The 17,492-nt window shown below is 33.0% G+C and overlaps 1 protein-coding gene across 10 annotated transcripts in view; it reads right to left on the reverse strand.

Annotated features, from left to right (window-relative positions):
* The window catches only part of LOC113401481 (potassium voltage-gated channel protein Shaker), a 347,194-nt gene that overhangs the window by 46,132 nt on the left and 283,570 nt on the right, over positions 1-17,492 (reverse strand). For all 10 annotated transcript variants that reach the window (XM_064220492.1, XM_064220490.1, XM_064220491.1 and 7 more), the window contains one exon: positions 2,064-2,181. In XM_064220492.1, coding sequence (XP_064076562.1) covers positions 2,064-2,181 — 118 coding nt within the window. The remainder of the gene's footprint in view (positions 1-2,063; positions 2,182-17,492) is intronic.

Consider the following 17,492-nt stretch of genomic DNA (forward strand, 5'->3'; position numbering starts at 1 on the left):
TTGGAAAACATTTTTACAGTAAATTTATTTTGTATATGCCGATCAATGTCCGGTTTTTGAGTTATTTGCATTTTTAAGTAACCGCTATCGGTTCAATAACTGTTGAATTTGCGTTCCCGAGCAACGCAATATAAAAGTATTTTCATTTAAAATTAATCAATGTTGTGACAGTTATGTAACTTTTTCTGACGTTTATTTTTGTGTATGTAACGCGTAATATTGTATAGGTATCATGAATACAATATCACTTTTTAATGGAATATAATTTAGTAAATTAATAGTTAACATTAATAATACGTTAATTTTTTGTTTTTTTTTTTCAAAGGAAGGAGGATTTCAATTATTACTAATATGAAAGCCAAATAAGTACTAAAGTTTAATTCTAAGCCATAAGTTCTTTGAAACTTAAGCCGTGAGAGAAACCATTTCGCAATGTTTACAGATAAAGAATTTTAACTTATTCGATTGTTTTTTATCGATCTTTTCATCGAATATCGATTTGATGCTTCATAATAATTCCACCGATGTCATTACTAAATGTTTCTTTGAACATACGGTGTTACCAAATTAAAAAAAAGGGTCATTACAGTAAAGTAGACATTAATATAGATAGTGATCTCACTTGGTAAAATGTCATTCAATGTACTTTTTTTTAATATTTTACCCGTCCAGTGACGAGAGCAAATAAGGTACCGGTTATTGGTTTTATAGTTAATGAACGTCTAATTGTGTGTTTAGAAATGTACTCGACGCCAAACGAAGTTTAAGTTTTGCACAAATTCATTGAACCGATAGCTATTAACGATTAACGGGGAACTTTAGAAAGATATTTTAGCGAAACTTCAGCAGAACAGTTTTTAAGGCAGTGAGTAAACTAAGAGTAAAGTAACTCTCTGTGAACGTCCCATTCCTAGCCATCTAGGCCATCTGTGAAAAAACTGTAAAGAGAGAAAGCACGTGTCGGCAACATTTATGGGCAGCGACTATTAACTACTCTGATTTTAAATCATTTTTTTTTATAAAGCAATATATATCAATATATATACTGAAGTTAATGCATTGGACAGGAATAAGGAAAATAAAAAAATAATTGCACTACACATATTGAAACATGTTGTAATCTAAGGAATGAAATAATGACGTTATATGAAACAGACTTAGGATTTTGGAGTATACTCTTCAAAAATCTATGTAAACGGACGCAGTACCCAGCTACTATATATATTTACTATAAACTATATACATAAATAAAATTTCAATTAACCGTAGGATTTGAAAACTGAACATATAATTTATATGTACATATATGTATACACATAACCTGTTGTGTTGGCACGTCATATACAACATTAATATCTAATTTCATTCAAAGATAGAAATAGTATGTTTGTGTATATTGATCGAAGCTATTGGCAATTATGGCCCATTTTATAAATAGAATCTGCGCCTAGAAAGTCGAGAGCATTGTTAGACGAAGTCAAGTGTTATTGAAAAATGTTTATACCTATTTTTATTTTTATTGGGTTTTAATGAGGAGTCGATTGAAATATATTTATTTTAACACCTTTCTTGTGTTATAATGGACATTAAAATGGCTGGTTTCTATCCGAGAACTGGCAAAACATTTCTTACGTGTTCTTACATGTACGCCAATAAAATGTCTGACAAATTTATCAAACAAAATATCTCGGTTTCGATAAATACGCAGCTTCGCTCACAAAAAAAATTAATTCTGTGTTTTCAGTACTGAATCAAATGTCACAAACAAAAATACGATATATTCGTTCGATCATAGTTGGGCCAATGAAACTTGTTTGATATTTTAAACAAGAAATTCTCAATGAGAGACAGGAAGTTGACATTGCTACTTTCCGGAGCCTTAGAAAGTATGAAAGGTGTTTGATTTTTGCTTCATCTTTCTCGGGTCGTGTCGGAATATGTTTGACTTCGCGCATAAGATTGCACGCTTTAATATATCATACGCAGTTGATAGTCCTTGAGGCTTGGTCGCAGCTAGGATGATGTCAAAAGTATTTTTATAAGATTAACATAAGCGTACTTACATTGATCACGACCCTCTCGCAGAAGTCGTGGTCATGGTGTATGGGTTCAAATGTGACGACGCCGCCCTGAGGTGGCCGGCCCTGCTCTTCTTCTTGACTGCACAATTTCGGCAGCGACCTTAAACAAAAAAATAATATTAATCTACTTTGTTACATATAAATTATATATTAAAATATGTTCTGTCTTATTTAAATTGTTTTTAAATTTTGATTGATATATAATTAATAAAAATAAAGACTATAAATTAAGTAATGATTATAATTTTAGTATTTTACCTTTAATCCAAAATTATGTCTTATATGATAAAGATATAAATAATATGTCAATAAAGATTATCACACTAAATATAGGGGTATTCCGTGTACTAAACTGTTAAATGAACTTGATTAAATCATATTTACGTAAAGTATTTTAAAATGGTGAGTCAAAGTGGATTTAGCTCCTAACAAGACAGTTCGCGGTAGTGGAACATTAATGAACTAACAAATAACTAACTTAAAAATTAATAACTTACTTGCGATAGAAGTTGCAAATCTTTAATAAGATAATTTATTGCATTTTCCCACAAACATCGGCAATGTCGCTTTCTTGATTGGACGATTTGATCAAATGCCAAATATCGGATGAATAGATAGTGCTTATGGGCAGTTACATAAATCATTGGCCATTAAATAATCACAGCCAATGTACTTAGTAATATCTCAATAGCTCACAACTCGTACGTTAAACATCACTGTGATGTGCCCCCGTCTTCTCTCCTTTCGAGGCGATTTATGAATATGGTTTTATTTTCGAGCGTAATGCTAATTGTTAGTAGTTCCAGAGCAAAACTATAACGATTTATTTCAATCAGTCTTGTATGTACGGCATTTATTTACAAGAGGATAAGACTTATACTATTAAAAATAAAATAACTTTGCGTACAAACACGCTGTCATCTAAAAAATTATTTTAGACGCGACATTGTTGCGCTTTATTGAATACATCAATTATAGAACTCGTGCGAAATATTACATTTCAATTACAGTTAAATTCAATTGACCTATTATTATAATTAACTAATAATAATTGATAGTTTGTATTTAAACAAAACTAATAATTGTAATATTTCATTAAAAAAATCTTAATATAAATAAGTTGAATAAAAAAATCTCGATGATAAAATTAGGATAATAATTTTAATAGTTTATAAATAAAATTAATGGATGGTAGACGTTCAAAATAATTCATATCTATAGGGTCAGCTCTTGTTAAGAGATTACCGCCGACCACGGACACTTGCAGACTGTAAATAAATCGGAGTATCTGTTTATCCTCTTGAAAGGCCTATATAACGTAATAGTTGGAAGTCCATATCATTATTTATGTAATTTAATAAGATCATTTCTTATAATATAATATAAATATATTTCGACAAGACAAACTGCCATTTATTGTATATACTAATACCTTCTCCAAAACACGCTGTATCTTCTGGTATAAGTTTTATATAATTATGTTGATTTAGTATTTTATTTCCGTCTAATACTAAAAAACGTCTCCTCATTTAATCATATAAATATTAAATAAGATTATTTCTATACTCTAGGCTGATATTTAATTTACGGTTTCGATAGAGGATTCGATATAAAACCTTTATGCGTCAAAGTTACGAATCAAATATTGTACGGTCTACTTAAACACGACATTTTTGATTTGTAATATTTCCTAACTGACGTCAAGATATATGATTATTCAACACTAAAATGCAACAAAATTATATTGACCTATACCTATGTTACTCATGCTATTTTGTTCACGTAAAATAGTTTTGTAACGTATGCAGAACCAGAAATAGTTTAGATTCACTATTTATATGGGGGTTTCGACAAATTTACTGAAAATCGGAACACTTTGTAAATATTATCTCGGATGATTTTATTGATGACATATGACAATTATGACTATGAAAATTTCCAACGATGAAAGCGTTTTCGATAGAGAGTTTTGGTGTGATCGAAGACTGGAGGATATCTGAATGTCAATTATTACAATGCGGTGCTTCGCATTATAATTATGAATAACTATATCGTTAGCTGAAAATAATAACGTCACTGGCTTAAATCCCTGGTCAGCTAATCAAGTAATTGTATTTTTTTGGGAAGGAATTATCAGAAGCAAGCTCGAAACTTCAATGGGTATGAATTATGAATTGAAATGAATTAGATAGGGCCAGATTTATTTTTTTATTAATATTAATTTATATAAAATATTTACATATTCTATTATCTCCGTTATTCCAATACTAATCGGAATAGTAGCAGTGATTAGGTTCTTGAGTAATTAATATCAGTTAAGACATGTAGTTAACTCTTTTCTTAATTCACAAGTATTAACAAAAAAAGTATATATGAACACGCGACCTAGTTCCACAGTTATTTCATTTTTTATTGGAGTGAAACATTTTCTGGTGACAAAGACCTCTAGAGACTGGAGTTTCCTCTATTGAATCTAGACGTTACTCTTGTTTTATGAAAGCCCACATATGGCTCTTGTCTGAAAAGGGCCACGTCCTCGTTTCAAGTTATTTAAAGGGATATGAAGAAAATACATATACTAGACGCAACATTACATTTATATAATATCATAAAAAAACGAAATATATTAGACTACAATTATTGTTAGAAAAACAAATTATTTTCTAAACTTATCCGAATAATAATAGGTACTTCTGAATAATATTAATTACTAGTGAAATGATTTTTTAAAAGCATTCCTAAAATAAAAGATGCCAAGTATTGTATAAAATGCTGAAGTCAGCTTAAAGGCATTGTCCTGAGTGCCCCCTCTTAAGGCAGCGTAGATTTTAAACGAGGATTTCAACTATCTTTGTGGGGAGGACGATGACAGATAAAAACGCTTTAGATTATTATCCAAGGCGCTGAGACACGTTTAAGGGAATGTGAACTGAAATAGGAAGGTAATGTTACGTCTTAACACGTTAACATATGCCTGCCTCGATCTAGTGGTTTGTATATAAGTTAGTATGCAAGTGCTGGACTCGAACCCGGGATCGACCACTATAAGTTTGATATTCTGTCGAGAGTTTTTCAATAGCAGGCTGGAGTCTGGACTGAGTAGTGTTTACATTTTGTCGGTACTAGCAACTAGACGCCGCTGTAGCACGTCAACTTTTATTGGTACACATTTTAGTACGGATATTATTATATCTCAGATCGTTTCGGGTAATAGTTTATTTAAACGAATTTAAAGAGAGATTACAACGCATGCTATGTAATTACTATTAACATACGTAATACTATAATATAAATCGGTATGGTATTGTGTAGTGGATTATTATTTTTAATTAATCGCGCATCGTATAATATTTTCTTTATTATTTAATTTTTTACAATGTATATTTTTTTATCTAAATGAGCAATCTGATATGAGGTAAATACAAATAGTCACCATTTTCAATATAATTTATCATTAAAGTAAAAACATTATCCGGCCCTTGTTTGTTTTTTGTTTTAAATATATAGGTGGACTGGCAAATAGGGTGTCTGGTGGTAAGCGGTCACGCCCCATTGATATTGGCACTGTAAAAAATATAAGCCTTTCTTTAGATTGCCGATGCAACAATTGAGAATTAAGTTGCTAAGTCCATTGTGCCTGTAATTACACCAGTTTACTCGCGCCTCAAACCGGAACGCAGTGTTACAAAGTATTGTTGTAAAACGGTAGAAATTTATTCTACCGTTTTACAACATGAACGGCTTTTACCTAATCAGACCGACTTACACAAAGCCCCACGAACGAGTATAAATTGATAGTTCGTTATAAAATGTGATTGTAATGTATGTAAATCGACGAAATACGCTATTAATAAAACAAAGCTTTCAAAACATTTTGTCAGCTGTTGTGTAAACACACGTTAATTATGTTACGAGCATAATAAAAGTTAAAGTATTTTTATCTTTATCGTAAATCCACGTATTATGACTCAATCTGTGGATCAGATTTAAATCATAACTATTTTGAATCTGTTTAACGTGATCTAATTCCCATACAACTTAATCTGTTTTACGCAGAGCTTGCCTATGTTACAATTATTATATTATTGCGTTATAAAAATATAGGAAAAAAAACTAAATCCCTTGTATGGTTAATGACCTCGATTTTTCAGTGACGTGTAATAGATACGTTTTATTCATAAAAAGTTATTCTAGTTACTATAAAAGTTAATAAACGCCTCTGATAAAATATCTTTGCAGTAATATTCTATGTTATGTTTACGTTAAAAATATACCCGTTTCTACAATAATTACAACAAAAACCATCCTCACACTTGGTCTGACATGTATGATAGACTGAATCTCCTTCAAAATTCTCTGCATTTGCGAATCTGGAATAAGTTAAAAGTTTAGTATTTTTTTTTTCAGTCAGTTACGGTTTATTCTAATGACAACATATAGAAATTTGAAATAAATTCGACATCGCCGTCTATAAACAGCAGCACGTGAGAATTATATTTGACATTTCTCACTGCATTAGAGCGAACATTGTTGATTTTAGAGATTGCTATCCGTTGCACGGTAAAATTATACGTCCAAATATAAGTTCACGCAAACCATAGCGGAGTTTGTAATTTCATTTGTGTTATACCCGTAGCGAAGAATATAAATAGTGAAGTTCTATTCAAAGTATGCTTTACCATTTAGTTACTCATAAATAGTTACCAATGCAACTTTATTCGTGTCTTAATTTATTATTTAACTTGTTTTGTTATGAATAATTGAAAAAGTATTCTATTTATCATATCAAGACAATCGATTTTTATAGTCGATTGTGGCTACCATGTATAAACACTTGCAGTGTGGCACGTTTTCATAACGTGAATTTTTACAGGATGCATTTTCAGAACCGCCGCATTTATATTCCCAATTTAAAATATTATCAAGATATTTTATTAAAAATATTTCCCAAAATAAAAGTAATACATGTTAATATTTGTTAAGTGGTAATCGGAAACGAAACATTTTTGACGGTTTAATAAATTCAGACAAGGTTATGACTCTAGATGACCTAATTCAGAAATAAATTTATCCATGTCAGTTTGGAAATGAAACTGTGAATCCGAACTAAAATTATGGATACGATCGAATTTTGTATGGGTTTATAGACTTAGGTTAAAAAAAATTATATGCTACAGATGGTATATTGTCGACATCTGTTACTTAAATAGACCATTGATTCATAATTATCGCCTATGGGATATTGGTTTTATTGATAGAAATGAAATAAAGCAAAGCTCTACTTACACAGAAATATCATTGCTCTGATTTAAAAAAAAAAAAAAATTTTTAACTAATCCCAAGAGATAATTATTTTTAAGTGTTATGTACAAAAAAAATTAAGGTTTCTTAACACATTTTAATTAATATCACATTTATTATTTCTTGTATTATTAATTTATTAGGTACCAACTCTTTCTAGAATAAATTAAAAGATGTCTTACTCAAGAATACAAATTCAGGGAATTTAATTTATATTATTAACTAATTAATAAAAATTCTATACGAATGTAATTTTCTTGCACATTTATTTTCCTACTAGTAAATATTGAATCGTACGTATCCTTTGGATTTAATAAGTCGACCAGACAGTACACTATCTGTGAGCTTACAAAGCCTTAATATTTATTTGTAGATATGGGTCAACCCGTCTGGTCGATATAAATTTGTCAACTAAACTGATTCACAAATTAACCTTCCATAAATTTATACATCTCAAATTGTCATGATACTTCTATGATCAAAGTTGCAGTTAATATATCGTTCAGTTATATAAACCAGTTACGTTTCGATATTATAAACTGAATTGAACTGCACTCTAATATAAGATTGGTCCAGAAATAGGCGACTTTAGTAAAGGCAATATTAGTAGGTATACAAGTAATATAGTCCGGATTGTGACATACTTTGACTTTTGATTTATGTCTTGTATGATTGTTTTAAATGTAATATTTTGTAAACCAGCCAATAAATAATACGAATATTTATATTATTATTACTCTTACTTTGTCTAGAATCACATAATTATTTTTCAAGCCAAACTATTTATGAATAACTCTTATAATATATTATATATTCTATATGTATAGTATTATTATAAATTAAAATATTTGTTTCTTAATAAATGATCGATAATTTCCGATTTTAATAATCGACTAGATTTTATTTCATTAATAGTTAGATTACAGCCTGAAATAATGTGTAAAATAGTATAAAAGTAAAATAGCAAATCACGGGTCGGTTACATAAGGAGGACGGCACGTAGGCAGCCTGTAATATCAGTTTTTATGTTTATTTCGTTATACATATTGATTATTAGCTAATTTTTGTATTGTCATGTGTCAATTTATGCGTGTACCAAATTCCATACATAGAAACATAAAGCTAGTAAATACATGTTAACAAAACTACAAGAAAAAACGCTGTCTAGTTGCGATACTCGCGTTTGTGTACTCGTATAGTCAACAATTGAACGTTTCGCAGGCAAAGCCGCGGTCGCATCTATTAGGTTTTTAATTCCGGTTATAATTACTATGTAAAAAGTATATACTTAGATACAGCATATTTGACACCATAATCGATTGATTTACGTATATAAGATTCGTAAATCTTCTAAATCAACAGAAAATTCTACCATTTATTCTATGATTAAAAAATAGAAAAAATATGAATAAATAATTGTTTTATAGGTTTTCTATAAAAAACAATTGCTTTTTACACTTGTCACAAATTATTTGAATAAACGCACGTAAAAAGTCTTAGATCTTAGATAAGATACATTGGTTCGATATTGAGTTGGAGAGTGCTGTCGGTGAGGGACCACCCTTATGTTATTATTATGATCATATACTTTTATTTAAAAAGTTTCAAGGGTTAACAAACTAATTTTAAACAATTGCTCAAATAGAGTAAACATTTACAGTTCATGTGTATTTACGAGTTTCTTTACGTCACTATATTCTTATATATTAATAGCGTAAGCTGATTTTTGTCCCAGTGATTATGGGACGATAGCTGCACGTAGAAGATCGGCTATGGTCTTATATGCAGTTTACTAAATTGTTACGATTGAACAAAATAATTAATTTTAGAGAGCGGAAAAAATTACTGGCCGGGTAGAGAGCGGCGCTATGGCCGTATAAAAAAAAAAACAAATGTAAAACATGCGGACAGACGTCGTCAGTTTACAATGAAATTAAATTAAAACGAAATCTGCCATAGGTTTTGAAATTCCTAAAAATCTGTTGAATAAACGCGAAGCTTTTACATATCCGATCACGTCTGAACCTGATATCGTTAGAATCCATACATTTACATACTTTTCTCTGTTATTAAAATAGACTTTTATACGGTTGGGAATTGAATAATATTATTAATAAAATCGCGATCAGATTTAGGAAAATTTCACGTTGATAGCATAACGCATATTTTGATCGAACTAACTCATTTTCTAATTACAATAAAACGATTGCTTGAAATGGAATGAATAATGTGCTACTGATATGACAGCAAGGGTAACAGGTAACAACATCCTCGCACGCCTATAACGTCGCCGCCTCATCTCCGAAGGAAATTTGGTCCATATTATCATTTATGGTTTATATCTCCGACGTGAATCCCGTTAACATCTACTATTACTAACTATTATTACATATTAGGTATATTATCTTGTGTTGAATTACATATTTATATTATTTTGTATTTCAAATGATACAAAAGAGTAGCTGAAGAATCTACATTACGAGTTTCCCCGATTCTAGCATAACGTTTAAAATACAGTTCTGTAAAATTACGATTTTAAATTGCCTGTAATAATTAAAATAATTCATTTTCTATTATATTATTGAACTTCAAATCATAATGCAGAATATCTTTGTATCGATTGTCGTATGGTGTAGGTTATATAACAACAGTGTCTCAACCTCTTATTGAACACGTAACCTTAATCACCTGAACGGTGGAAGGGAATAAAAATAAATCGGATGAGGCAAGTGATTGATGTTAGCGATATTGACGATGACACTTGTTTTAGTCAATAGTTGCACTCATTTTAAGAATTTATCTTGACTGTCGTTTATCAATATGTCTACGACTCAAGAAATGATGTGCAAATATAGACATAAAATCTAGTAATCACTCAACTAAAACCGTATTGATTGTAAGATTGTAAACGAAAATATGCACATAGGAAAAATTCAGCGTTCACATATCGCTCTGACATTTCACGACAGTCTATCTCAACAGGATGTCTCTGGCAGCTTATCATTCGCCGAACAACGGCTGTCAGTTAGCGCAATACACCAACTCGATGATACATTATTTAAACTTATTTTTAGGCATTTATTCATTAAAAGTAGCTAATTATACGAGAAAAATTAAATTAAATTTAAATAATAAGGAGGTTTAGATTTTAATATTTAATTAGTTTTGGTTGGTAGGACTTTCTGCAAGCCCACCTGGGTTGATACCACGGGCTCATCATATAGATTCATATATCTGCCACCAAGCAGCAATACTTAATATTGTTGTGTTCCGGTTTGAAGAGTGAGTGAGCCAGTGAGTTTATAGCCCTTGTGTTATAGCAACTTAGTTACCAAGGTTGGTGGCGCATTGGCAACGTAAAGTATGTTTAAAATTTCTAATGCCAATGGACTGTGGTGATCACTAACCACCAGGTGCCCCATTTCCGAATACCAAATTTATAAAAAAAAAGTAGTAAATATTTTTCCTCGTCGAGAACTTGCTACGGCGCGGTTTTATTATAATAATAGATCCTGTTTTTCTGAGTATTTCTTCAAGGTAAATTGGATAGGAAAACTTTTCTAAGTCCGTCTAAATATTATTTGCGATGACAGATATCAATGTTGACGTCATTAAAGCATTAACTTTTTTTCAATTTGACATCATCCTGTAATGCAAGTTCCGGGACAAATAATTCAAAAATTTCAACGCCTAATGTCACTCTACAATATAAGTAATGAGTCATGGTGTGATTCTTTTATTTTAGTTTGATAGTTTGAGTTCATTAACATATATATATATATATATGTGTGTTAATATAATACACATTTTTATTTCATAGTGTTAGTATTAGTACGGGCGTATAGATCGCATCTATTTGTTTAAATTATTTTTTCAGATGAAATCCTTATTTTACACTTACGAGGTCCGAGGTTATGCCCATATAATGAAGAAAATAATTTATATTATTTGTACAAACTTTATTTTGTTCAAAATTAATAGTATAATTAATCCAATTTGATTGTATAAAATTGCTTTAGTACACATGTAATTATTTAAATTAATTTAATGAATTGGATTGCCACGCCGATAACGGTTACACAGAATTGTTATTTACTGTAATTCCATTAATAATGTTCAAGTTTTCAGCAGAAACTGAAATAAATGATGAAGCACTCTTGATGTTGCAATGTAGGCAAATCGAAAATGCATTTCGATGCATTTTTATACGATTAGGGAAAACTTTGTACTTCGTAAAAGAATACAGTATTTAAATTTGAAAGGTATAATTATAAGTTTACTAAATCACAGTGCAAATTTAAATAGAAAATAATGAATATAAAAGTTAGGCTTTAACAAAGAGTACATGAATATTATTGACGTTAAAAAAAATACATGTTTTCTTCAATTTAATTCATACATAACAGTTTGTATACGTAGGTCCTACTGGCCTCCCAAAGGCCTTGTCTTCTATCTGAGAAGAGGACTCAAAGCTTTTTACACCACGATGTTCCAATTAGGTTTGAATACACATTACAAATGTAGCAGAATTTCGAGTAAAATATATTAATTACACAAAAAGTTAATAATATTTGATCGTGTTTGAATTCGCAATTTTCGGTTAAGATTCACGTATTCTGTCCATTGGGCCATATTGACTTATTGTAATTATTATTATTGATTTAAATATAAAACATTTAAACGTAGTTTCTATTTGGTATGTTTATAAGTTATCTAACAACCATCAACTTGTTCTAACAAGAAGTAAGACGAAAAGAGCATTTTTAAAAATTTATAATAAGGGATACACAGCATTCAAGCGAAGCGTCACCCAATCTATAATGCAACGCTAGCCATGTAACATGACTATGAGATATGAATGTCAGTAGTCATCCATCTAATATCGAACTACCCGCCACTTGTACGTGTCGGTTTAGCTAAATATAGCGAGCTATATTTCAAATTTTGACAGTTGAAGGTCGCGCTATGCAGCTTTAAACAGAATACTTAATTTGATGGATAAAGTCAAGGTTCGTGCTACGGGGGAAAGGTGAAGCAGACATTTAAGAAGCGGTTACGGGTATCCGAATTTTTAATGAAACGGTTGCATGTTCGTGTAACCCATGTTACATACGAAGACATAAGACGTGTTGCATTTTTAAAGAAAATTGCTTTATTCAGACACGTTAAACATCAAACTGACATTTACGCCATTTACCGGGTAAATGTTATTAATTACTAATGGAATGTCTGATATTTTTTCATGAGACTTAGAAATTAACGTTTAACGTGTTTTATACTAGGGTTTTGACAAAAACAATATTTTTACGTAATTAATGCATTTTTAGCGAAATAAGATGTTTGTACGTATGTATGTGAACGTAAGTATTGCATTGTCAATTTATTATGTTTGACATAAAACCTTTCTTTATTTTGATATAAGTATTTCAATATTTACGTATAAGTAATAAATAGTATATAAAATATTAGTATACAAAAAAAATAACTATCTCTTAATCTCATCGTCAATGCATGATCAACCTTGAGAACCATGATTTTATGTACTTTGGGACAGTAGTTACATGAGCTTTCCGAACTGGAATCCAACAATCCTTATATAAATATATATATTCAATAAGTGTTGCTATTTGGCGGTAGAATATGTGAGAGGTTGGTACCTACCCAGAGAGAGGCAACCATAAAAGACAAAGCACTACAGCAAATATAGTAATAGATTCTGTGTTTTAGTTGTGATTAAGTAACGAACAGACAAGCTTTCACATATTTTATAATATTAGTCTGATTTTCTTGCCAAAAACTAAATTGTAGAATACTGCACTACTAACCTTATTAGTGCAGTACTGCACTACTGCAGACCTTAGTAGTGTAGTGTTGTACTGCAATATAATATTTAGTATATTGAGAATATAAAGGGTGATAATTTGAGATGGTAGATCTTATTTATTTTTTATTTATTTATTTATTTATTTATCTTTGCTGTTTAAAGTAAACGTCTTTTCACTCGATAAATTTTGAAGACATTTTGGTTGGCATTTAAAAAAAAGTAGTTTTGTCAGAAAAATAAGCCTTGCAGATTATTATTAGAAATGAATGATCCTTTTTATTGTATAGATTTTAATAACAATGAAATTAATTAAGACGTTATTTCGTTAGTAGAATAAAACAAAGTAACTCGGCTGATAAAAATGCGGGTGTTTAAACGGAAAATGTATATTTTTTTGTTTAGCTATAAATAGTTTAACTGGTATTCTACTGTTATCCATTAAAAGATTAGCTGTAAAGTGTAAACTTTCGGATGATAGCGAAGCAATGAAATGCAACTGGAACGCCAGGCGGCGCTGGGGGCGCTTTTTAAGCTTGTGATTCCGAGGCACGATCGTTTAAATCCCTGCATACTAATTGGAGTGCCCGATCCTCATTTATTGTTATTGGAATTGATTGGAAAATGTTCTAGTGACGCCTATAAAAATATATTTTTTTTTGGAAATAATCGGATAATAATATTTTTTTATTTAATTTTTTATTTTTATAAAAATCTTTATAAAATTGCATCATTTTTTAAAATATAAATATTGTAGTGTGTAGAATAAACGTCTTTGAATGGTGCTTTTATTGTGTAGGAGGGTTTTTAAATAAGTTTTCGTCATATTGCAGATATGCTATTTAAATGTAACACTTTCCAAATTACATAACATCTGCAACATGCTGTAGTCGAGAAGTATAAATTTTAATAAAGAAGCATTTATACGGACTACGCATGTGTATTATATATTTTTGACGCGTTTAAATGAACGTATATGAAGATTGTCATAACGATCTTGTTGCCTATAAATAAAAATGATATTACTATAAATATTTTGTCTATTTCTTTTCCGCGATTTCAACTGTGGTAAACCGGGGTGATTAGATTTGTATCAAATCTTTATACGACGAATTTAGTTAGAGAGTTAAAATATTTATCGTGTACAGTGCGGAGTGCAACGTAAAAAATCATAATAACTCAGAAATTCTTCCGAGTCTACGCACGACCGACCTGTAACTATTTCCGATGACTTATTTATTGCAAATGATTAAATTGTGAGTCTGTCATGAGTCATACGTGTAGTCTCTTTATTGATATACATTGAGAGTTACGATCCAAAGTAATCGTTTTAAGTGTATCCAATTTGTAATATAAAACATCACAATTTATATTTTCATCAGCGAAATATTTTTATTATTAAAATATTATATAAAATGATTAATCACAATACCATTGATGAGCATACAATATACAGAGAATTCCATTCGCCGATAATAGAGCACTCGCCAATCGTTTAGAACAAAACCTCCAGTATTACTCCAGAGAGAAAAGCGGACAAAAGCAAGGTAAATTAGAACTGCGATGTGGGTGTTCTCAATACTGACGCTGTCGCAGTCGTGCGGCTCGCTGAGTTGATGCGACCCTCGGCGCACGCGAGTGAATAATGCCGAAACACTGAAACAACGGAATTGGGTCGACGCGAAATGAAGACTCGAGGCGACACTCACCGGACCCGGGGATCGTAAGTGGTAAATCGTTGTTAGTAGCGGCCACCACGCGGCACACTCACCAACACATGTCGAAATATTCCATAACAAAGCTTATATACATTTGCGATCAAACTAGAAACGAACGAGTATCGTGGACGCACTTCGCACAGCGTGTGACGAGAAAAGCGGGCAGGCGGGCGTCACGGGTGTTCCGTGACGCAACCGACAGATCCTGACCGCAGCCTCGTACGTCTTCGCCTTACCGTTCCGGTTTAGAACGTAGTTATAAAAACGATATGGTGTTACGTACCTTTGGTCTTCGCCTTGCTCCTGGGCCCGGGGGCATTCCTGCCTCGGCCTGAGGACAGGCGTCAGCCCCCATTTCTCGACCAACTCTATACGAGCAATGGTGGCTGCTCAATTTCAATGTGTCATCGGGTCGTAGCAAATACGGTGGTACAGCAGATAAGTGGCAGGGGCCGGCTGGCCCGCGGCGCCCCCCGGCCGGCTGGTGGCGCTCGCGGCCGCCGCCACCTTACTCGTATGCCATGCCACGCTCGCGTGCTGCGGTGGACCGCTGCCACTACGCCCGCTCGCTGTTCTCCCGCGCGCCCGCGCTTCTTCGCATAATGGGTTCAAAGCGCGCGGCGCGGTAGGCACATCGCGCTCACTGCGGCTGCGGCACGCCCGCCCAATTCGCGCACCGCCGACTCCCGTCACCTGCGCGTTCTGCCAATCCTACACTCGTGCCCGCACTGGCGTTCGTATTTTAATTAGTGTATAAATGTTATTACGAAGTATGTTGATATGTACGTTCTGTGATTATCGGGCGGAGACCTTACGTAATGTGTAAGGGGCGCGTGCGGCGGCACCTCACCGGGTGCGGCGAGTCATCATCGTCTTATAGAGCCGCGTGTCTATCGCGAGGCTCAAGCGAGCGCGTGTATCGCCGTTGCACGACGGCGGTGGACTGGCGCGGTCGCGCGTGCGTCCCGCCCCTTCGCCGCGTCGTATCCCCCGCGGGCGGCCCGTGCTCGCCCGTTGCCCGCACGCGTATCGACACCGCGTGCCAACCACTGCACCGCGGAATGGGCCCCCCGCTCGCCGCCCAACATCCGCGCCGCCCTCGATGCTCTCGCTCAGCGTCCGCCGCACGCCTCCGCACGTCGTTGCACGCAACCCCTTTAAAAGCCGCGACCCTCGGAGCAAAACATTCGCTTTCCTTGCCCTTATTCGTATTTCCTGGTTTTTAAATTCGCTTTATGAAATTATTTTAACTAAATAATTCCATAGTCCATAAGATGTATCGAATAGATAATGTTTAAAAAAACATAATTTCAATTGAATAATGTAATTTTCAAACTATACTATACTTATTAAATATTAACAAAAGCAACTTCATTCAAACATATTTCACAAAGCTTTTTTACAATTTATATTTCGCGATGTTGCATGGCGAAAAAAAACAACAAGTAAAATAGGGATATAAAAAATTACATGACTGTCGGGTGCTTGAGATGTCGCTGTAGCGCGATGGGCTCGGTGGAGCGGTGGCGCGGTGGCGCGTCGTTGCGGTGGCCCGGAGGCGCGACGGGAGCACAGGGATCACATCAGATGGAAGGCGCGCGTGGCCGGCGTGGAGGCATGGCGAGTGGCGAGTGGCGCCTGCAACGCGACGCGATGCACCGCGGTGCCAAGCCGACCCAACCTCAAGTAAGAAAGCTCGCAAATGCAACCCGTGAGCCAAATATTTGATCTGATAAAATATTAACTATAACGACCATCAATTTATCGATGGTAATACGTGAAAAAAAGGATACCTTTTGAAAAGGAAAAAGTTTTTTTTTTTTTTTTAAATAAAGATAGAAATTTTTATCCGTGATGTGGGAAAAAGTCGAAGAAATTTAACCTTAGAAATGCATAAAAAATTTAAGGTCCAATTATTTGAGGTAAGTAATATTGCAACTGAATCAGTCACACTAATAGACCTAGGTGAACTGATACGGCTGGCGATAGAGAATGCACTGACGCTGAAGTTTAAATTTCCTCACTGATATAAGCCTTTTGCCTTAGAGGGGCTATTTAAAGCTGTCATTTGCTAAACATGTTATAAATTATTTGTTTGACTTAAAGTTATTATTTATTCTCAAGGTTGAAAACTTCGTATTGACTGTTCGACATGGCGAAGACACAGAGCATTTTAAATAAAATTTTATAAACATATTAAATTTTTATTACTGAAAGTTTTTACTGTAACGGAATTTATTACTCTTATTAATATGAAAAATAAAACCCACCCACTTTACAACATTACGATAGTACTTCACACTATTAGCCTTTTTTAATTATTTTTTATTGGGATCTGCGTGTTTTTTAAATTTGCATTATTTAAGATTATAAAAAATAACAGTTATAAAGTAAGGTACATTTTCAAGGTTGCAAAGGAATATCAAAGAAAATATTTTATCTTTTCTTGCAGCCTCACCTTGCAACCAACTCATCTCTAATGAAAATTTATTACCTTTCTCAAGAACTCGTCTGTTAAAATAGATGAATCTCTTCAGTTTATTGAAAAAAAGTTGCTATTTTTAAGGGATT

The sequence above is a fragment of the Vanessa tameamea genome, chromosome Z, assembly GCF_037043105.1.
Source record: "Vanessa tameamea isolate UH-Manoa-2023 chromosome Z, ilVanTame1 primary haplotype, whole genome shotgun sequence".
In the NCBI taxonomy this organism is placed as follows: domain Eukaryota; kingdom Metazoa; phylum Arthropoda; class Insecta; order Lepidoptera; family Nymphalidae; genus Vanessa; species Vanessa tameamea.